The 23,110-nt window shown below is 37.4% G+C and overlaps 1 protein-coding gene across 8 annotated transcripts in view; it reads left to right on the top strand.

Annotated features, from left to right (window-relative positions):
- The window catches only part of LCORL (ligand dependent nuclear receptor corepressor like), an 80,137-nt gene that overhangs the window by 26,515 nt on the left and 30,512 nt on the right, over nucleotides 1-23,110 (top strand). For 7 of the 8 annotated variants that reach the window (XM_063157702.1, XM_063157695.1, XM_063157697.1 and 4 more), the window contains exons 3-6: nucleotides 4,042-4,121; nucleotides 4,333-4,462; nucleotides 13,336-13,590; nucleotides 22,403-22,493. In XM_063157702.1, the coding sequence (XP_063013772.1) occupies nucleotides 4,042-4,121; nucleotides 4,333-4,462; nucleotides 13,336-13,590; nucleotides 22,403-22,493 (556 nt within the window). The remainder of the gene's footprint in view (nucleotides 1-4,041; nucleotides 4,122-4,332; nucleotides 4,463-13,335; nucleotides 13,591-22,402; nucleotides 22,494-23,110) is intronic. The other variant, XM_063157703.1, reaches the window with a different exon arrangement.

Here is a 23,110-nt window from a genome sequence, read left to right as displayed (position 1 = left end):
CAAGCTCTGAACTGAGACTATGTCATTGAATCTTTAGGGCTTTCTAATCCTTTCTCCACACCCATTTTCAGCTAAGTAAATTCACATATAAATTGTTGTTCTTTATATTCTACTTATGGATAATTAGCTAAACTGTTAAAAAGCTGCTCCTCTAATCAGGTGGTATGTGTGTATTTTCTTTTGGGGGGGATTTTGTGCTGGAGTTCTGTTCTCTGAACCAGTGAGGAAAAGCTTTGTCTTGTTGGAAAAAAGCAGCTCCCAATGCTCTTTCTCTGCCAGGAAAAAATCATCTTTATACAGGACAAAAGCTTTTATTTTTCCTTATGTTCTTTTGGACTATTTCTAGTAGTGAAAACTTTTATTTGAAACACAAATCTAATAGAATTGGAGGTTTTATGAAATTAAAAATATGAAGGATTTGATAAATACTTCAACTGTTTTAATGTACTTATTAGGAAGCATTAGTGCTGTATAAAAAGGAAGGCAGTGATATGTTCAAAATTGTCATAAATAGCTGGAAAATCTTTTGGGACATTATTATAATCAGAAAATACTGGTAAGTAAGAGATGAATTCTTAATTTTTATTTTGATGTTTTTTTAAATTTTATTTTGTATTTAGGTTTACTAGACAATTATTTCATATTTTAAGATACAAACATGGAATCTGTTTAGTACTACAGATGTCTGAATTAATTTACTTAATTTTGCATTACTTCTTGGGAAAAGTGGTTTGGGGAAACACAAATGTGAGCCTATTAAGAAATGAAAAAAAAAATTATTTTTTGTCAAAGTTCACCAATTTATTCTTAATAAATGGAAATAAGTTTAACACCTTTGTGCTAAACAGGTTTGGTTTCAAGTAGTGATCTGTACTGTGATTAGTATTAAAATGCTGTTTTCACAGTTTTAGCAACTTTTCTCATGAGCTAGCAAGCATTACAGGTTGTCTACAAATCTTTCATCATGTGACCCCAAGCATGATAAAATGGGGAGGGAAGATGATCCTCATCCTAAATTCAGTGCAGCTGCAGGAAAGTTTGTTCAGCTTAAAGTGCTGTCTGTGCCTCTGATTTTTCTGCAAGTATGGCTGCCTATCTGTAGTTAAAAACTTAATACTGATATCAGGATGTTTCCTGTGGGGGTGACCTGAGACTGTCTGACATTTGATATATCTTGTATATACCTGATATCACTTCTGCTTAGCTCACTGGCAGACTTAATAAGTCTTGTACATGATTTATATTGCTTTAAATAAAGGGTTTAGTGTTATGTGGAGCTGATGTGTCTCAAGGTTTGATCTTTTTTTTGGCAACACACAAGGATTGCTCTCTAGTTTGACTTTTACCAGTGGAAATTCAGGATTCCAAGGCAGAAGAGCTTCTCTGAAAGTATAAAGCCTGTCCTAGAGTTAGGTGTAGAATCTCAAGGTTCATAAATAGAGTTTTCATGGTTGCAAGAAAAACAATGAACTTGTTGTGAGGGAATAGTGTTGTTTTTATGCTGTAGACATCCTAAAGGAATAGCTCTAATGGGCTGGGACAGGTAGATTAATTCAGCAAAAATGACTCATTATCTCTTGGTACTGTCCAGCCAAGAAAAATACCATGTCTGTTTTTAAACATCAGCTGTCCAATCTGTAAAAATTGCTCTTTTGCATCCCTGAAAGCATATAATACAATAATACAGAATTCTGTTCTAAATCAATATTTTAGAGCTGAGCAAACTAGATTTAAGTAATAATAAGGAGTTACTTACATTATGTTTGTGCTCAACTGAAGAACCTTTATTTTTCAGAGTAATTTTATTCTTATTTTGCCTTTTTAATAATATCTTTGAGAAGAAGTAAGAGGTCAGCAGTTGTGGGAAGAGGGTGGAGGACAGTGGGCAGTGGGAAACAACCCTGCAGACAGCAAGGTCAGAGAAGGAAGAGGGGAGAGGTGCTCCAGTTACTGGAGCAGAGATTCCCCTGCAGCCCTTGGAGAGGAGCATGGTGAAGCCTGTAGAACCTGCAGGCCACAGAGGACCGTGTTGGAACAGATATCCACAGTGCAGCCCTTGGAGGACCCACTGGAGCAGGTGGAGATGCCCTGAAGGAAGCTACAGCCTGTGGAGATGCCATGCTGAGCAGGCCTCTGGCAGGAACTGCAGCTCTAGAGAGGAGCCCATGCAGGAGCAGCTTTTCTGGCAGGAGCTGTGGGTCTGTGGAATGGTCTGTTCCTGAAGGGCTGTGCCCTGTGGAAAAGACATGTATTAGAGCAGTTCATGAAGAGCTGCAGTTGTGGGAAGAACACTGGAGCAGTTTGTGAAGGCCTGTAGCCCATGGGAGAGACCCCAAGCTGGAAGCAGGGAAAAAAGAGAGGGAAGTGGCAGAGAGGAACTGTTATGAACTGAGAGTAGCCTGTTTCCCTTCCTCCATGCACTCTTTGGGGTGGGGGAGGAGGTAGAAGAGTCAGGAATGAAGGAGTGAAGCTGAAGCCTGGGAAGAAGGGGTGGTAAGGTGGTTTAGTGTTTTCCCTTTCTTATTATGCAAATCTGTTTTTATTGGCTATAAATGAAATTGATTCTCTTCAAGTTGAGTCTGACTTCCCTGTTACAGTAATTGGTAAGTGATCTCCCTGTCTTCATCTTGACCCTCAAGTTTCTCCCCCTGATTTTCTCCCCTACCCTCCTATTTCCTCACCCCTGCCCTATTGAAGAGGGGCAGTGGATTGAGAGCATCAGTGGATTGGGAGATTGGCAGCCAGCCAAGATCAGGCTACCATCATGTGCTATTGCAAGCAGATAATCTCAAAAACCTCCCTGAACAGAACTGACTAATTTAGTGGTATGGAGAAAAGGAGGAAACATACCTGGTAACTAATAATGGGAGTGAAAAAGTTCTTTAGGTTGTAAGCACATGAACAGGATGGAGAAGACCTTGGTGTTGTAGTTAGTCATATTTAGATTCACCTGCCAAAACACTGCAGCTATAATAAAGGCTGCTGCATAGCTAGGATACTGTAGGAAAAGTACTGCCTGCAGTGTAAGGAAGTCTGGTGTATAGGTAAAAGACATCATCTTGAGATCTTGCTCCCCGTGTTCAGGAAACAGGTGTTCAGCTGAGACTTGTGCAGAAGAGATGGAGTTGAATCTCGTGAGGAAGAGCAGGTGGACTAAATTAGCCACAAAATGAAGTGTTAAGGGGGTAATGAAGGTCTCTGTAAATGCATCAAGGTGCTAAATACCTAGTTATTGTTCATGGGTACAAGAATAAAATTGCCACAGAAGCAAACTGGAATAAGTTGCCATATGCAATTTTTAACAAGAAATTAGAAGCTTTATTTTAACTACTAGCACAGTTGATTTGGGAAAAGTTTTAAAGTAACTGGTGTTTGTGAAGAGAAGGGTATTCGCTGAAAACTCTTAATTTTTGAAATGGAGCTTAATTTAAAGAAGGTAGATTATGTGTCTCCATTCAGTAGAAGATGGGACTTGATATAGGCAGTGTAAGTTTAAGTCCTGCATTCCCTCTAGACCAGAGTACCTTTTCTGATAAAGCATATAAAGGTACATTTCTAGATGAATCAAGTGCTACAAGCGAGTATAAGGCTTGGATTTACCTGTAGTGATTATATGAAATCAATTAAAATACTGTAAGAATAATGCATGTAGCTCACATGGTAAGGAGTCTGTATCCTAATTCTTAGCTTAGTTTGCCACAAGTTTGCAGACTTGAGTTAAAAAGAATGATGCCTGCAATTCAGAGCTTTCTTTGCAGTATTCAGATGCCTCTAGTAATTATGACAGATATTTAACTGAATGACACGAGTTTACCTTTTCTTCTAAGGAAAGCACTCTCTGCTATTATTAAATTGAGCTGTAAAAGCCAGACAAGAATTTGAAAATATCTGAAGTATTGAATATGACTGAATGCACTGTACCAATAAATATATATCATATTAGTAATGGAATTTATTTAAGAGAATTTTAGGAAGTGTGTGTTGTTCTCAAAATCCATTTTTGCTTGTTTAAAACATCTAGCTTTCTTTTCTTCCTTTAAGACTGTGAGCCAGAAGAGCTAACTGACTGGTCTATGGATGAGAAATGTTCCTTTTGTAATTTACACAAAGAAACAGCCAGTGTAAGTATGAGCATTATATTAAATATTACTCCCCAACACTAATTTTCAGTTCAGAGAATTGAATTTTGCAAATAAGTTAATTCCACATTTTGACTCAAGGTAGTTTGATTTTAGTGGTTCTATTCCATTCAAAGCTCAGTAATTTAATTGTATATTTTACTACCAGCAGACTAACTTCTGAAAGATGTTATGATCTTGCTATGTTTTCCAGGATCGTGCATCAGTTTTCGGTTCTTCACAGTCAACGCCTACAGAGGAACTGTCATCTCAGGGCCAGTCCAACACTGATAAGATTGAATGCCAAGCAGAAAACTATCTAAATGCACTCTTTCGAAAGAAAGGTAATAAAAGCATGTCTTTTGTATTATGAAAAATCTGGAAGAATCAAATTATTCAGGGTTAATTTTGTTTCCTCAGTAATTTTTTTTTAATCTACTGAAACAGATGTTTCTGCTGTTTCTCTTTTTTATTCCTTTGGTTTTCCTTTATCTTTTTCTCACTTGAATCATCAAATGAACTGCTACCCTTCCTACTTGCCATTCCTCTTCATCCTCTTGCAGTATGTGTCATTCTTTTGAATCCCTGTTCATAAGTTGTATTGGATTTTTCTTTTTACCATGAGCTGCTACTTTGTTTTCATGCCAACCTCAGGTGTCATTCTCTGGAATCCGAAGCATTTAAACATTTTCTGTTCCTAAATTCTCACTTCTGGTTTTCAATGGGAAACACATTTTAGGCAACAGAATGCGCTTTGCAGATTGCAAAATGGAATTTGGGATCTTCTTGCATGCAAACTTCAAATACATCCAAATTGGAGGTTAAAACTTCTTCTCAAAATGCAGTATTTAGTAGGTCATTAATTCTTTGACTGTTCTTATTCTTTCCTCTATCATCAAGTTAGAGCAGTACATGAGTGAATGATAAATCAGCTTATTTCATGAATGTTATTTGGTTTACTCACTGTCCACAAAAGCAGAAATAGTAATTTTCTTCCTTAAGTTCTTGTGAATGAAGAAATGTGAATCAAGTTACTGTGAATGCAGTAACTACATTTTTAATAGATTTTTCTTGAGTTTAGTATGTGTGTGTCAGAATAGCTGAGTATGGCTAGGGTGACAGCTCTCTCTTGCTTTTGACAGAGTTAGAGTCAGACACTGTCTCTTCTTCATAAGTGGGAGAAAAAAGCAAAGTTAGTTTTCTCCCTTTTAAATTGCTGTAGCAGGAGAGATTATTATGCCCTTGAACCTGGGGTATGTAAAATCTTCTTCTGTACAGACTTGTCTACTCAGTTCTTTTTTGCATTTTAAAGAACTGAAATGGAGTGCAACAGCATTTTGAGTGCATCCTTTGGACTCTTGGCTTTCTTTCAAACCAGCTATTTTCCATTTGAAATAAAATGTCCAATGAAGTTGGCACCTCATTACTTCTTAAAGTCTTATTATATTTTCATCACAGGCCCAATTCTGTGGCATCTACCTAGGCAGATATTTTAATTCCTTCAAATTTCTACTTTGTCAGATCTCTTCTTGGTCTTGATGTGTACAATGTTATTTAGTGTTTGCCTGCTTTATGCTCCTGCTGCAGATGATCTCTTTTGATACTCCTTGAGAGGAACTTCTATCATGGGAGAAGTGAAACTTGGCATGACCTCACCTTAGTGGTGTGAACGACTTCTAAGTGAAGTTTCTCACAAAGAACATTTGGCTTTCAGCATTTTCTTTCGGTTTGATCTGCCAGATCAGTAATGCTAGGTTAAAGAGGTTTTGTCTATTGAAAAATGAAACTTCCAGTTGTTTTTGTGATTCTCTGAAGTACTTCTGTATTCTTGGGTAAGAATTCACTAAGAATATTGCTTCAGTTCAGGTTTTAGCAAAGTCTTTAAAGTTGTTCAAATTACAGGAAGTGAAAAGGAAAAAAATAGTAAAGGGCATGTGAAACCAATTTATGAGGTATTCAAGTAACTGGTTTGGATTTTAGGACGAAGATGAAGAGTTTTACTAAGAAAGTCCCAAGTCTGCTTTCTGAATTTTTATAGGTTTTTGAGTTCAAGTATCAACTTATGAAGAAAGGAATAAAAAAAATTTCCAGTAATTGTTTAGCTAAGGAATGGTTAGCTAAGGAATAGTTCTTATACCTGGTCCCAAACCAGATGTTCTTTTGTTGTTAGAAAATTGTAGAGTTCTTGGCTGGCTGTCTTTAAAATGGAGTAACACTTGTTAGGATTGCAAACTCCTCAAGATGATCTACTCTCTTGCTATTGTACCTAATTTAGGCCTCTAAAGACCATTGAACAAATTAGAGAGTTCATTTCTTGGTCCCATTAATCTTTTATTTTGAAGAAGTTTATATATGGCTTTTTAAATTTAGTTTGAGGGGATTTGATTGTGGGTTTGGGGTTTTTTTTTGTTTTTTTTTGTATCAGGAAGCTTGTTCAGAAGATCTCAAAACGTGCCTATTTGTAGAATCTAGGACAAAAGATGATAAACTCCTGCCAAAATGGGCAAACTCTTGAAATGCTGTAAACAGCTAAGGTCTTCCCATTAGGAACCCAACTTCACTATGTATTAGTGAGAGACCAGTTTTGTAGTCAGTTGTCTGTAGGAAAGTCCTGTGCTCAGCAGACACGTCAGCAAATCCAAAGTTCTTGTCATCAAACACTGATTGTTGCCATTAAACAATATGTCTGAAACCCAAATGCTTTCTTCCCAAGTATGGCATCTCTCTACCCTTTTGGTGGTGTAAGCAGAGTAAACTTAGATTGGTGCTTTTCCACTTCCACAATGATGACGTTCAGCTGTTCTGTTTTGTTAAGGGAAAAACACAGTATGCTTTAAAAATACATATAGGTCCTTTTTTGATACGAGTATTATAGAGTGTGACATGTGATCATTGTTATATCATAGAATCACAGTTGTTTAAAAGCTTGATCAGACATTTTGTTCATGGACTTAATTTTCTGTATTTCTTGTAATACCATTGTGTGTTCTTGGAAGCTCATTTTTCCATGCAATATTAATGTGACCTCTTTAAACAAAACCAAAGAAAAAGAGTTGTGAATCAGGTTCTATCTTCAGGAGAGATGATCCACCAAGAGACAACTGAGACATGAGAAGCTCGTGTAGAAGTTAAGGAATTTAGGCACAAAATTATAGAGGGAATGTTGGAGATTACTTGAATCTTTTCAGATTCTCTGGACTGCTGTGTCAAGTATCTTCAATGCCATGTTTCCCATCCCAAAGTAATTTTCCTGTAAGCTTTTTAAAGCTCTTTACTATTTCTAGATATCCTTGTTATGTTCTAAAATATTTCCATTCACAAATATGGCTTTGTTATACCATACCATATACCTGAATTTAACTTTGAGTTGTTCTGTTCTTTTAGTAGTTTCCTTTGGGTTGTGCAACTGTCACAAGCTGGTTATGCATCTTGTACAATGTATATTTAATTTAGCAAACCTATGACAATGTAACCATGCACACATTATCTCAGACTAAAAAAAGTGTTAGGTTCTGAGGTGTAGTTTTGAGTTGCCCACACTACTTCATCCAAAACCAGCTGCAGTTTCTTTTGATTATTAATCTTAAGAAATCTAATTTGTCCTTTCAAAATCTGGATGATTTTCTGTAATCACTGACACAGTTTGTGCAATAAACTTCTGTGACAGACAGCTTTGATGTCCCTCTTAAATTTCATCAGGAAAGAATGTTTAGTGGGGTTTACACTCCTTTCTTAAGGAGATACTTTTTGTGTTGACCACCTACCTGGCATTGTTACTTTCTTCACTGATTCTACTTTTCTTGATAATTTCTACTACATTTACTAAGATTCATAGAAATATGACTGGATATAGAATAGTGAACATTGCAGTCTGAGTAGAGGAAGAAAAAAGGTGAAATGTTTATGAGAACAGAAGAGTTAACTTACTCCTTCTGTTTGTTGGTTGGTCAAGTTAGCTGAACTAATCATGATACATGCCTCAGAATAAATAATTGTATTCCTGTTGTAACCTGAACAATTTTGCAAGTAGAACTAAGAACTTCACTGGGACAGTTGGGTGGCTGTTGAGGTGGGGTTGTTAAAATAAAATGTGGCCTTTTTGTGAAAAGGGTGAATTTATGGAGTGAATTCATGAAGCACACTGAGAAGCAATCGTGTGTTCTTAATCCTTCTCCTCACACAACTGGATTGCAGGTACAAGGGGGATTGTGATTCCCTGCTGCTTTTCACTGCCTTTTGGCATTGTGTCAGAAGACAAATTCTGTTATAAGGTTGAGCTTGTAGTGAAAATATACTGGTTTTTGATTAATGGAATACTGTTGTTCAACACTATTTTGGGAGCTTTTAACTTATTGTTCATTGTCCTGACGGACAAATCTGTCACCATAGGCATTGCAGTCTAGTGATCACACATAATGTTGATGTGCAGAATAGCTAACAGTATAGGTTTGAATAGTTACAAGCTCGTGCAGCACGTAAACTGAGGAATTATTAATCCTAAATATGATCTTTGAATTAAAATAAATCATTGCAATTAGTCATAATTATATTACATAATTACTCTTTTCTCTTGTATTCAGACTGTTACCTTCACAATCAAAAGCAGAAAATATCAGATTCCATCACACAAATTCAGTCCTCTTTTATCCTAATAACATCAGGTCTGCAGACCTTTAGAGACTGTTCTACTGGATTCAAATTATAGGTTATACATGGACTAAATACAGCTGCCTTGTATTTTATAACGACTGTCAAAAACAGAGTTTTAAACAGATGTAGGCATGCAAATTTAAAACTTTGCAATTTTTTCCTATAGTCACAACTCGTAATAAAACATCTTTGAAAAAAAACCTATTCAGGTCATACCAAGTACATCTGGTGCCATCTGCTGATAACAATTAAGAAATATTTGGTAGTGATAGTAAGTTCAGAGTTCTAACACCTTTCTTGCCCAAAATATGTTTCATTGGGTTTTAAAATTTTATAGGACTAATTACAAATTTCTCATGTGTAATGGAAAATTACTACTATGAATCACAGGATGGGTGAAGTACTTTCCCATGTTGTGGGGAACAGGCTGGCCAATGAGAAGCTGGAGAGCAGCACTGCAGAAAGGGACTTGGGGGGGTCCTGGTTGATGGAAAGTTGAACACGAGCCAGCAGTGCCCTGGCAGCCAGGAGGGCCAGCCCTGTCCTGGGGCATCAGGCACAGCATGGCCAGCTGGGCAAGGGAAGGGGTTGTCCTGCTCTGCTCTGGGCTGGGACAGCCTCACCTCGAGTGCTGGGGCAGTTTGGGGTGCCACAGTATAAGAAAGACATCAAACATTAGAGAGTGTCCAAAGGAGGGCAACAAAGATGGTGAGGGGTTTTAAGGGGAAGCCATACAGGGAGTGGCTGAAAGTCACTTGCCTTTTTCAGCCTGGAGGAGACTGAGGGGAGACCTCATTGCACTGACAAGACCTGAGGTCAACCTCAGTCCCAAAGCTGTGCCAGAGAAAGTTCAGCTTGGACATTAGGAAAACATTCTTCACCAGAGGATGGTTGGGCACTGGAACAGGCTCCCCAGGGAAGTGGTCACAGCACCAAGCCTGACAGAGTTCAAGAAGCATTTGGACAATAATCTCAGGCACATGCTATGACTCTCGGAGATGTCCTGTGTGGGGCCAGGAGCTGGACTTTGATGATCCTTGTGGGTCCCTTTCATCTCAGGATATTCTAATTTTAAGACAGGGTCAAAGTCTTTACAGTGGTGCATAGCAGGATAATGACAGACTGTAAACAAGTTGAAATGAAAAGTTTTTTTTAATGTAAGGAAAAATGAGGACAGGCAAGCAGTAGAACATGCCACCCAGAGGTTGTAGAGTCTCCCATCCATGGAAGTATTCCTTACCTAACTAGGTAAAATCCAGAGGAATTCACTTTGACCTCAAAGATGACTACTTTGAATAAGCAGTTTTACTAGAGACTTCCCAAGGTACTTCCACCATGATTTACAGGTTAATGATTTGCAATACAGAGCAGTCAATGTGATAGCAGCACTATTTGCATTTTTGGCAGATTCGTCTACCTGAGTCTTTTCAAACCCTTTTGATTGAATATGCATTTAGCAGCAAGAGGACTTCAAATGCAACCCCAACCCAGGAGCACACCTTTCAGAGTATATGCTCTTAGATAGACACACATCACCCCCTCATCATGTTACTTTTTCGGAGTAAAATAACTTAAAATCTGTGCACTACCAATAGCTGCAGCAGTTGAATATATAAGAAATTCTGCTGTATTTATTCTTCATAGGGAGTTTTTGGAAATCATTGCAAAAAATTATACTAATTCTAAAGAAATTATTATAAGAACAAAAAAACAAATCCTTTATTATTCTGACTAGGTGAAAGATGACTTTGCTCCTAAGGCAAAAGCTGACTTCTCCTGCAAGTGTCTGAAAGCAATACATGCTTGACTGTTACCAGTGCAAAGAGTCTAAAGTGAATAGAAAGGCAGTAAAAACTTGACAGCTCTGAATTAGTTTTGTCTTGCAGTTTTGTAATAATTGATGCAGAGGATGATGATTAATAAGGAGAAATCTGTTCCAGGCTGTTGTGTTTTCCTGCTGATGGAAGGTCCCCTGTACTTGCTGGTCTTTTGCTCCTGAAAGGCACAGATCACACCAGGATGTAAAATCTCCCATTTGCACTGATGATCACCTGTTACCCAGAAGTTATCCAAGAAGTTTTTCTTGTGTGCATGCAACAAACTAATTGCTCCGTATAAGTAGGGTCATTCCAGACCCTGCTCAGTCTTGATAATATTTTGTAGAATTCATTTTCTATGAGTTTCTGATTAGAGGCAGTCAAATTTTTGCATTTTCAAGCTTAAGCTGTTGATCAGTAGATTTCATTGTCTGGAACTACCATTTCCCTGTCTTGCAAACAATTTTGTTCCTAGATAATTCAATTATTTAATTTCATCTCTTAACTTTCTGTATTCTTTTCTTGTATTTTGCATGTGCATCAGTACTGTACATCTATTGTCTTACTGTTCTTGAATCTGTTGTTCAATTTTTTTTCTTTACTTCTAAGTGTGTCTCTAGGATGGTAAACTCCAGTTGAACATTTATTGAGTTCATTATTTAGGAATCAGGAATAGGTATGCTCTGTTTATATTGCTTTGCCTGGAGGTTACATGGTGGGGAAAGATCTTTGTAGGTATCCTCCATCATTTAGAATTTTACCTCATATCTCTCTTCAAGAAACACCTGTCAATTTTAGGTATTTTGGTAGAGATCTGGTTGAAAGACTGTTGGAAGCTAGAGCTTTAACCATAAGCAGATTTGGTTTGTCATGCCTCGGGTAAGTTCTCTTGAAGCCAAGATGTTTTAAAAATGCTGGAGCTTCACTGTACCTCATCAAGCACTGTGGAGAGGCTGGCCAAAAGGTCTTGACAGGAAGCAGCTGAGCAGTGAGTCAGTTGCCCTCTCGTGTGCTATAGACAGAGATCTCATAGGTGCAGGTTTGTAATTCCTTGCAGTGCTCTGTTGGTGAAAATGATTTCTCAAAATGGAATATGTTTTAAATAAACCTGAAACAAGCAAGCAAAAAAATCTTCTGTGCATTCATCCTAAACCTGAGCAGCATTCCTTGATCAGTGCTGGCAGTCACTCTCTTGATAGTTGATGGATAAAGCTTCATTGGCATAAAGTACTTGAGCAAGTATGCTGTGTGATCCTCCAAACTTCCTATTAGGACATGTACCCCAGGTACCCTTTGCATGCAAACATCTACCCAACCCAGCCCTTCCAGTTTGTTCACTTCCATGAAAAAACCCTTCAGTTTATCATCTATTTTATTTGTTTCAGATTAACTTTATTATCCCAGTAACTACGGAGCCATGTCCTTTGGTATTTCCTCCAGGCAATCAGGCTCACCTAAAAGCTAATTCTTGTTCATTGCTTTCGCACTTGCTTTAAATCCCTCTCCCTTCTTGATTGAAAACTGTTTCACTCATTACCTATGAACTATGGGCAGTGGTTAGTATATTGAAAAGGATATTTGTGTGGAGACATGTGTAGAGTTGAAGGGAGGAGTGAGGTAATGAAGTAAGTACTAGTGCTGCCAGTTTAAAGGAAAACACAGATCTCCGAGTATGGCCAGTTGTACTTGTCCTGTGAAATGGTGTGTTGCAGTCATCAGTGCAGTAGCACAGCTTACTTTAACTTTCTTATTTACATTATTTATGCTAAGTTACATTTTTTCTGTTGCTTCTGTTAGGATTCTTTTTGGTGATTCATAGTTATGGTTTTCAGCTGTGCTTTTTAGTAAGAGGTTTAACTTTTTTCTAGCTGATAGGTAGCATTAAAATGAAGTAATATATATCACATTTGATCCTTTTTTTTTTGTTTTGTTTCTAAAATGAGATACTTTTTTCCATTGAAATGTTACATACACAAGCAGAAGTAGAATATAGTTAGTTTAGAATGGGAAATAAAGCTTTTCTTGCAAGTGTTTTATTTCTCGCACTTTGAAAATGTCCTTAAAATCCCATAAGATTTTACAATAAAAGCTTTAAACTTTATGTTTGTATTCAATTGCTTGTATTACTACAAATTGTATGGGACATTTCAAGTAGCATCATATCAGTTCTGACATTTCAATCCTGAACCTACAATGAGGATTATAATCTCAAGAGTGGAACACAATCTTTTTGCCTTTTTTTTTTTTTTTTTCAGACCAGTTCCTCAAAAGTCTAACTGTTCTATGTTATGAAGAGAACTAGTCTTTACAACTACACTCTAAAATTATTTTTGTTGTTGTTCTTTGAAAGTAACTTCTTTCTGTATTAATCCATATTTTATTTTACTTCCATGGTTTGTATTCAAAATACTTTATTTTCAAAACTGAAAATGAGCAGTCTGTAAATGAAAATTCAACTCATTTGCCATTAGTACAGATTCTGAGTCCCCTAAGTAATGCAACCCCACATACTCTTACTTGCATGCTATGATAGAGGAGTAAGGTAAGAATTAATGGTCTATGCTAAATGTTCTTTCAAGTGACTTCCAGTTAGGAATGCTCATTAAAAAAAACTGATAGAGATCTGAATTAATATGTTTGTTACACATGTACTTGTTTAACATTTGTGTGCTTATATGAAGTATTTATTATAAGAAAAGTAGATAATTTTGGTTCTTAATATATCTGATGCCTCTGTTTTTTATTTCTAGATCTTCCTCAGAACTGTGATCCTAACATTCCCCTAGTTGCTCAGGAATTAATGAAAAAAATGATCCGTCAGTTTGCGATTGAGTACATTTCAAAAAGTAGCAAAATTCAAGAGAACAGAAATGGTTCATCATTTGAACCAAGTCTGATGTGTAAAAGTATCCAAATGAACCAAACGGAAAACTCCCTTCAGGAAGAACAGGATAGCCCTCTAGACCTCACTGTGAATCGAACTCAAGAACAGAATACTCAGCAAGGTAAATTTCTATATCTGATAATCTGTGTTTTGCTGTCATTTATTTTATGGTGTCTTATTCCCTTGAAAAGTAAATGTCCATGTCAAATAAAAATATTTTTCATATTGTGTGTTAGCGTATAAGCATTCTGATTTCCGAGTGCCCGTGTTAAACAAGTGGCATTGGAATTTTTCAGTTTTGGAATACTGAATTTAAGTCCTCTCACCTGTGCTGTCACAGGTGACAGTGGTTCAAAATTTTGTTGAAGTAATGGCTGTCTGAGAAAAGAGAAAAAGATGCTGGGATTTCATGGAGCAAATGTCACTCAGTCTCTCTCAGCTCTTGAACACTTTGATTCTTTAAATACGGTCTGGTTAGAATGATGGGAAGAGAAGATTGATCTGGGAGAAAATTTTCCTTACTTCATACCTTAATCATTACAGATCAGTGCAGCTTTCTTAACTAAAGTAAAGCTAGAAAAATAGTCTGTCTCACTATCACTTACAAAAAGGAAATAATTTCTTTGCCTCAAGGAATATTGCTATCCAAAACTGATAACAGTATAATCACAAGAGTGATTTGGACTTTCAGCTAGATTTGGATTAGCAGCAGTTTTCAGGAAGGGTTGTGACTGTCATGTGCAACTGAAAGCAGTGGCAAAAGCAGCTTTTGTCTTTTACAGATATCAGGGTCTGTGCTTATCCTGTAATATTGCAGACCAAAGGGAAAAGTTGACCTGTATGTACCATACTAAAAAGTATGGTACCATACTAAAAAAGTTGAAAGAAGCCAGAACTAAGTTTGTTTGGGTTTTTTGTTTGTTTGTTTATTTTAATGTGCATTAGTACATTTGGTATCTATGTACCTAATGATTCAGTCTTTAATTGGAGATCCTTGGGGGCAGGGAGCTCTGATAGATTCCTCATGACCAATATACCTATTCTAGGTTAAATTTCAAGCATCTTTTCTCTTTGACAGAAAAAAATTAAGAAATACTGGAATTCTTGCTTTTATTCTGTATGGTCAGTGGAAACCAGTTCATGCCAGGTTTTAGTAAATCCTTAGTGGTTTAAATCCTGAGAAGATACCTATTGTGGTTGGATATAATTTTTCTACAGATGAATTACAGATTTTAAAGGTTTATAATTGGCCAGGTTGAAGCACATTTCTTTTGCAAGAGCAATAAAAAATACTTTCCTGATATCAGGACTATAGCATGTTGCTTACTTCAGCAGCTGATTATTTATGACTAGTCTTAAATGTTCATGAAGGAGCAAAGTCCCCAAAGGCAGGTTCTGGTCATTGCTGAGCCCAAATAAATCTTCGAGGAATGAAAGGGAAGGCAGGAGGTGGGCAGGGCAGGGACAGGAGGAAAATTGTGCTGCCACCCTTATCTTGAAATCCACTGGTCCTTTCTCTAAGAAAAATCGAAAATACAGAGAAATGGAGTTATTTAAATAATCTTTTTATGTCATTGGATTTTTTCTTGTAGTAAGGCTAAATAGCAAGTTTAGAATTGTGCACCTTGGGTGAAACACCTAAATCTAAAATAGTTGCTCAGCACACACAGTGTACAAGTTACACATTGAACTATGTAAGACACTGCAGAGTCTCAGGACTTTGACTGCCATGTTTGCTAGAGTGCTCTTTAGATGATCTTGCTGTTCAGAGATGAAATTCAGAGATGCTGAATTGAGAAATAATAGTGGAATAAGACTGTAGTTGGAGAAAGGTGGCTTAAACATCTTACCTACCAGGGAAGTTGTATTGTGCTTTCTGTTTTCAATGAATATGTTAATTTTGAGCTATTTTAACTTTTTATTGTAGTGATGGCAACACAAGCAAATAAGTTCAAGATTTAAAATGTCAGCCTGCTCTTTTTATTTGCATTGTGTTCTAAATGCAAAGATTAATGAAAGAGTTATTTCAATTAGCTTTTGTCAAGGACTGTATATTATTGCACTCATCTCTCAGTTCTATGCTTTTCCTGAAGACAGCTTGGTTATAATAAAGTGTCATGTGCTTATGGTAGGGAATTATGAAGGTTTTTTAATTGGATTATTTTTTGAAATGTAAATTCTCTAACATAGTGTACTTCTTTGGTAGGGAGACTTCTAAAAGCTGTACCATAGTTCCATTCTTAATAATATTTTTAAATGTCATGCAACTCTCTTTGGTTTTTGCTATTTGTAATTCCTGTTAAAATTTCCAAATGAAGTGGCAGTAGCAGGAGGAAGTTCAGATTGCTTTGATGGATCCTCAGAGTTGAAATCTTTAATTCAAACCTTGTTAAGCAGATAATAATTCAAGTATAAATTGTTTTGGTTCACTTTATGCATCGTTTGTATTTACAATAGTCATCTTTGAAATTAATGATCTAACTAGTTAAATAGACAATCTTACTCCTTTACTAGGAGAGTGATTCTTGGGCTTGAGAGGCAGGAGTAAGCTTCATTTTCCACATTAGTAGAAGCAGTGAGCAGATCCAAGCTAAGTACTAGCTCAGAACTGAAAGCAGATTCTGCCACTGAAGTTCTGCATTGAAGAAAGCTTCCTACTTTGCTCTGGAGGCCATCTCTGAAGCCAAAATATCCTTAGGTCTGGCACTTCCACACCTGATAGCCCTGATATTTTGGGCTTACATGGCAGGAGTTTTGTAGCTGGGGAGGGCTGTAGGGTGGCACCTGTGAGAAGCTTGTGTGGATTCCCTGTGCGAGGCTCAGGCAGCTCTGCCACAGACCCACGCCAGGCTGAAGGGGGGCACAGGAGCTGGGCTCATTGTGCTGCTGGTTAAGAAAGTGCAAAAATGCTGGACAGGCAGAGGGAGGGGTCAGAAGCAGCACTGGGAGCAATGAGGTGAGGGAAAGGGGAAGGGAGGTGCTCCAGGCACCAGAGTAGATATTTCCATGGAGCACATGGAAAGGACCATGGTGGAACATGTGTTCCAGTGCAGCCTCTGGAGTAAATACTTATTCATGTTGTAGCTTGTGGAACACCCTACATTGAAGCATCTGGGTGTTTCCTGAAGGGTCTATGGCCTGTGGAGAAGGAGCTGTAAAGAAGAATTTTACTGACTTTAGCCCTCATTTTCAATCTTGCCTATGCCATCTGGGGATGGGGGAAAATAGAGGGATTGGGAATAAAGTTGAGAGCCTGGGAAGAGGTAGGAGTGGGGAAGTGCTTTAATTTTTATCTTTTTCTCATTATCCAAATCTATTTTAAATTGCAATAAATTAATTTTCCTCAAGTCTGTTTTGCCTGTAATGGTAATTGACAAGTGTTTTCCCTGTTTTTATCTTGATGATCTTCATCTTATTTCTTCCTGCCCCCCACTGAGGATGGGGAGTGGTAGAGGGGCTGAGTTGGGGTCTAACTACTGGCCAAGGTGAACCCATTGCACCTCTGGAACTGCAGCGTTTGGTACTGAGTATGAGTTTAAGCACTGGCATCCAGGTATGTCCAGCTGACCCCTAACTGGTAATGGAGTCCCAGAGCATCCTCTACTTTGCTCTGCAGGTGGAAGTGTGGTAATTTAGCAGGGTGCTTTCATTCCTGTGTATCTTGCTGGTAATGAGCAATCATTCCCTGTCAGTCAATTAACAGCAGCTGTCTCCAAAAATACCTGTATCTTGCTCCGTTTTCTAATCCATGTAACTTACTGTCCAGGCCTTGATAATGAGTACTCTGTAAAGTGAAACAAAATCTATTTTCCATGCACTGCATCTAGCAAAAGTGAGGTGTTGCTGTGTGCTTCTGCAATATTGCTTTTCCTCTAAACTAAGCTAATGAAGAAGCAGCATCCTTACAGAATGAAATGGTGAGTAAGAAATAGTGTTGGAATATCCTGCAGCAACTTATTTCCTTGTGCAGTCACAGGGCTAAGCTCTTTCAGGAATATTCCTAGCAACAGTAAAGTTTGATACAGAGGCTTCTTTCACTTGGTTGATAGTTCTCAAGCTTCTAAGCAAAGTGACTTTAAGAGTCAGAAGTAGAAGCAGTACCAATATATAATCTGCAGGTTTAGCTGCACAAGCTTTTTCTTGTTTCTGGATTTTCTGGAACCGAGATATCCAGAACCACACACTGATAATGTGTAAACGTAGCCAAAACATGCAAGAAAACTTTCATAATTCCCTTGTTTCATTGAGCCATCATAGACTGGAAGACATCAAAAGATAGCTGGCAGTGTATTGAAAGAATTCCAAACTTTACTGAAAATTAACTTCTTTTTCTTAATATCCTGGTTTAAATATATGTATTGGTGAAAATACTATGCATTTTGAAGATACACATGGTATGTTCCCAAGAAAAATTGTATGCGCTGTAAATATATTCAAGAAACAGTTTAATACTTTTGCATGAGAAAGTCCCCCTGAAAAGCTACATTTTTGAGGGGAGTAGGTGTTTTTCTTTGCTGGCTGCTATGGTGACAGCCAAGCTCCTTGTCAGATGCTTGCTTGCTTACTTCTCTCACCATAGCACAGGGGAGAAAATGGGAAGTGCAGAAGGGAGAGCTTATGAGTTAAGGATATGGTTACTGCTTGCTACCAGTCGCCATCATGTGCTAAACAGACTTCGGGGAAAATAATTTGAATATTTCTTAAAATATATTTTTTTCATTACTAATTCAGGCAGTAGAAACAAAAAAACACTGCCTTTTCCTCCCTCTTTTGCCAGGCTCAGCTTTGCTCCAGGTCCACTTGTGACCACGACCACCACCTCCATCCCTGTAGTTCAAGGGGATTGGGTGTGGGCTGTCCACAGTCTGTACCTGCTGCTGGACTTACCTCTGATATTTTCTTATTCTTTTTATTCCCATTTTTTGTGTCCATCTGGCACTTTTCCCCCTTTCTTAAATATAGTTCTCCAGAGTTTCTGCCCAAGTGGCTGCTGGACTCAGCTGTGTGCTGCAGCAGATCTGGGAGCCGGCTATTGGTGTCCAGCACAGGGCAGCCCCTGGCTTGTCCTCGCAGATACTGCCAGGACTGGGCCCTGATCGCCCTAGGTATGGCCATATACTTTTCATCTGGCATTCTTTTATGTTACTAAATAGCACTTCAAGTCAAAAAGGGCTACTCAAAGTGGTAGTTAAGAATTAATAAAAGGCTTTGGTGTTCCTATTGACAGTTTCCTGAAAACTCTGTGTTCAGAAGCACAGAAAATAGCCATCAAAAGGCAAGGCACCATCAGGAAAAGTACTGAAAACAAGAATGTTGTCTTGTTGCTACAAAACCCATTGTCCTGTGGATGGATAAGGTAAAGGGAGAGTTGTTATTTACTAAATCTCACTGTATTAAAACTAGGTAAAACTCTATGAAAATTCTTAGAGGAAGAGACAGGTAATGGGCAGGTTTTGCTCAACTGTTCTTAAACATGGGAACTGCTGTGACAGGAGGTCATGGGTCACTGGGTTCACAAAGGGCCTTAGATTTCACAGCTAACAGAAACAAGGCCAGAAACTAAAGCTAGAGTAGGCAGGGATAAATCCCTGAGATCCCTAAGCCAACAGCAGCAGCTGCTAGGGGAGCAAAGAGCCGCAGGTAGTAGCCAGGCTGATGCTCTTCCAGAGTAGGAGTGGAGTGCTCCCCTGCCTTGGAGGCTGAGGACTGAGTAGTGTGGGTTATCTGATCTACTAAGACAGTTCATAATAGCTACTGAGAGATTTCCTGAAACCCAGAAAAAAAATCAGTTGAGAAATCAAATACCAGTTGTGGGAACTGAAGGCTGACCTGGTTTCTGTTGCTTCCCCTTCCCCTCCCTCCTTCCCTGAAATCACTAGTCTGGAGGAGTTTCAAGGGATTGTGGTCCTGATTATTTTGGAAATGAACTTTGATCACACTTAGTTTCATCTTGGTATTGGTGCACCTGATGATCTTGTCCTGAGAATCAAAGGCCGGAGGTTGAACCATTCCTTTGAAGATAAGAATAATTCAATTTGCATAGAAATAGCTGCATTAGAAGACCATGAGTAGCAAACCTGAAAAACATCTAATGTATTTTTCTATATTATCCAATGTTTTATACTTTTTTTAATGAAGAATCATTTCTTAGTAGTCATGGCTTCACCTGAAGAGTGGAAGTAATTTCATAGCTTTTATTAAAACCACCTTACAGGGTGGTTTTTCTGTTCCTGATACAATTCAGTTCCTGTCCAGAATTCTTGCTCTAATACCTGTTTTGATGGATTTGTAAGAAATAATAGAAAGTTCTGGCTCAGTTTAGAGAAGACTATCCCTATCTTGCAAGTAACAACCTTCCAAGATTCATAGTCCACCTGTAGGATGCCTCTTTGCAAACTTTTTGTACCTGATGTTCCAAAGTGAACATCTCAACTGTGTATATGCATTCATTTTATTACGTGGGATTTCACTGTGTCTTAGAGCTTTACAGCAAATGCTCTCATTTTCCTACCAGTTTGAGGTGGGTTTTTGTGAGGGTTGTTTATTGAAGGATTTGGTGGGGTTTTTTTAGTGTTTTTTTTTTCTTGATTGATTGGTTTGCTTTTTTTAAAAGTTCAACTGAAATTACTAAAAAAAAAAAAAAAATCTGTGATCCAGTGACTCTATCTGGTATTTTGCATGTATATCAAATTTCTTCTATGGTTCTCTTTACTGGGTATCATCTTCCCATAAAGCATTATTTTCAGGGAGGTGTTACGTACTTAATGAATTTGAATTTGCTGTGTTGGAAGAACCAAATGTCTTGAACCTCAAATTCCATCAGTTCTGCGCATCCTTTAGAGGCTGAAAATATATCTCATTTTTTTATTCAGGAAGCTGAATTTTCACTACTGTGTTCTTTTAGTCATTTTTCAACTGATTGCTAGCCTGGTGTTGTCAAAGCCAGTTCTGAAAGATTGAGAACAAAAATTATTTTCATTATGAAATCTTACAAGAGCCTTTGGATTTTGTTGATTTGTTGGGGCTCTTTCTTTTACTAAAAATCTTGCTAGCTGCTAACTTTGCCTAGGTTTTTGGTTTTTGGTGGGTTTTTGGGGTTTTTTTTTTTTTTGTAGATTGGTGGAGAGACAATTAGCTTTCTGTTGCTTGATATGTTGTCAACTTTGTAGTAGTTTTTTTCCCAGTGATGTCTTTTAAACTTTTCTGTGATGCCTATGAGTGCCAATTGAAGATGGAGAAAGGGAGAGCGCACAAGCACTTAAGAGAGGGAGATTTACTTTGTGCGACTGACAGAGCACAGCAGGTGAAATCTGTTCCACAGGACTCAGGGGCTTTGGGTTCAGCTTGGATATTCCTGGGTAGGCCAAAATGTCCATGTAGAATTTGTCTGTAGTGTTCTTAATTGGCTTTTTCTTCTGCAATATCAGTGCATCAGGAAGGCTGATTAGCATTAGTCTTTTCTCTGACTTTAAGATTTTGAAAGGAATGTATTCAGGTGGAAAGAAGCACCCTTGACAAGGGGCATACTTATATATATTCGTCCCCTATTGCTGAGTTATGATGTTACCTTTTCTCTCTTTGACCTCCTTCAAATAGTACAAAAGAGCTGTGGAAAAACAGTCAAAAAGCAGTCCAAAAACAAAAATCTGGATTTGATTATTATACAGAAATCTATTTCTTTGCTTTATTGGTATAAAGGAGAGCTACCCAAACCATTTTCTTGACTTCTTGTTTCACTGTTGGCATTTGGATGCTTCAACCATTGTATGCTTCTGAGACTGTGGGAAAGTATGTGAAATTGATTGATATTTTAGAAATAATTGATGCTTAAATAATAGAAATAGGTACTGAAATAATAGGTACTGAAACATGGAAATGACACTGCAAATGCAATAAGGGGTAGTATAAAGCTGATTATAGAGTTGAATGTTGAGCTACATGTTGAAACTCAAAATTGAATTCGCAGAGCTCAGGCACACAAAACAGCCCAAGTTTGAAACAGAGAACCAAGGAAGAAAGGTATGAAATTAAATATATATTTAGGGGATTTAACTATAATTTAAATGCCATTGATTTTTTTTTTTTAATTAAAAGGAGTATTTTAACTGTTAATGTTTTAAGTATACTGATTTTTTTAAAAGTATGTTTTTCTGTTTCAATACTTCATAGATTTAACAGCCAAGTATAAATCTTGAATTTTAACATTTACTAGTGACTTGACAGAGCAGACTCCCACCCCACTTTAGGTTTTTCTTTTTTCTAATTTCTAATATTATTGCATATATGTGGAGGTAGCAGGAGGAGTATGTATAGTTAAAGTGTTAGAACTCTGTATTGGGCTCAAGCTCTTTTCCCAGTCACGGGGAAGTTACTGGATACTGGGAAGTTATCCAGTTACTGGTACCTGCTCATCCAGTAACCTGGTCTGGTGTCATTGCTGACCCTGCTCGGAGCAGGAGGTTGGTCTGGGGGCCTCCTGAGATCCTTATTAGCTTGAATTATCCTGTAAGCTTAGGATTTATGTCAAGTTGAACTTCAGCATCAGAATTGTGTGTTTGTTTGCAGTAAGTAAATATAAATAATAATTGTGATATCAAGTGCATTGTTTTGGTTGCCTTGAAGTAAAATGTGCAATATAGACACATGTGCTTTTTAGGAAAGCAGTCATGTTTGGTTAATACAAATTCTTTTAAATTTTATTATTTCTGAATGGGTTTACTTTTTATTTTTTCTCAAATTTCTAAAGTTTGGTGACAAATCAAATACACAAAATCATTTAGTGATGGCTGATACTGTTAATGGAATAAGGTGTCAGAAATTTTACAGGCTAAAGTAGCTGCTTGAAAATTGTGCCATAGGTGAAACTACATTTTCTGACAAAAATTTGAGTCTTCCTTAAAGCCACTGTTATCACCACTACTCGTTCTTTGCAGGGGATGGAGTGCTAGATCTCTCTACAAAGAAAAGCGCAAGGTTGGAAGAACCAAAATATGATCCCTTGTGTTCTGAAAACTCAGTGTCTGGGTAAGCAATGTTTAGGACTCTCTTTGGCTTATCAAAAAGACAATCCAGGTTTCTCTTCTTTGGCCAGGTTTTATGTTCATAACATACCTGTATATACTGGCACACACATGTGGTTCCTATTTTGCTTTCAAAAGAATTTTTGTCACTCATAAGTGTGTGTCTATGTATATATCATATGTTTCATTTGTCTTTTTTCCTTTTTTTTCTGTTTAAAGAAAAGTTATCAGAACAATCACCAAACTTTAGTTCATGTTACTAAAAATTACATGAAAATTGATTACATAACACAGTAGAAGTAAGAGACTAGTAGAAGAAAATGCAAATAATTCTTTTAGAATTTATTTAGGGAATTTCAATTCTTGACAAAAATGACCATGTTAATAATTAGATGCAAAATCTTCTTCAACTAACATGAACAAGTTAAATGACTATTACCTATAATATTCATTAATAGAGAGAGAGAGAGCAAGCGTGTGAGAGAGAGCTCTTAATCGTCATACTTATATTTGCATCATGGTTCTGACTATGGTGTGTGGTGGCAAATGGTTAAATTTCTTTATTCAGCAAGGAAAAGATTATTGCATCTGCTGAAAGCTACCACAAAAGTAGTGAATTGC

Source organism: Melospiza melodia, chromosome 5 (genome assembly GCF_035770615.1).
Source record: "Melospiza melodia melodia isolate bMelMel2 chromosome 5, bMelMel2.pri, whole genome shotgun sequence".
Lineage (NCBI taxonomy): Eukaryota > Metazoa > Chordata > Aves > Passeriformes > Passerellidae > Melospiza > Melospiza melodia.
The sequence above is the reverse complement of the archived record's forward strand: the minus strand, read 5'-3'. Positions and strand labels throughout refer to the sequence as shown.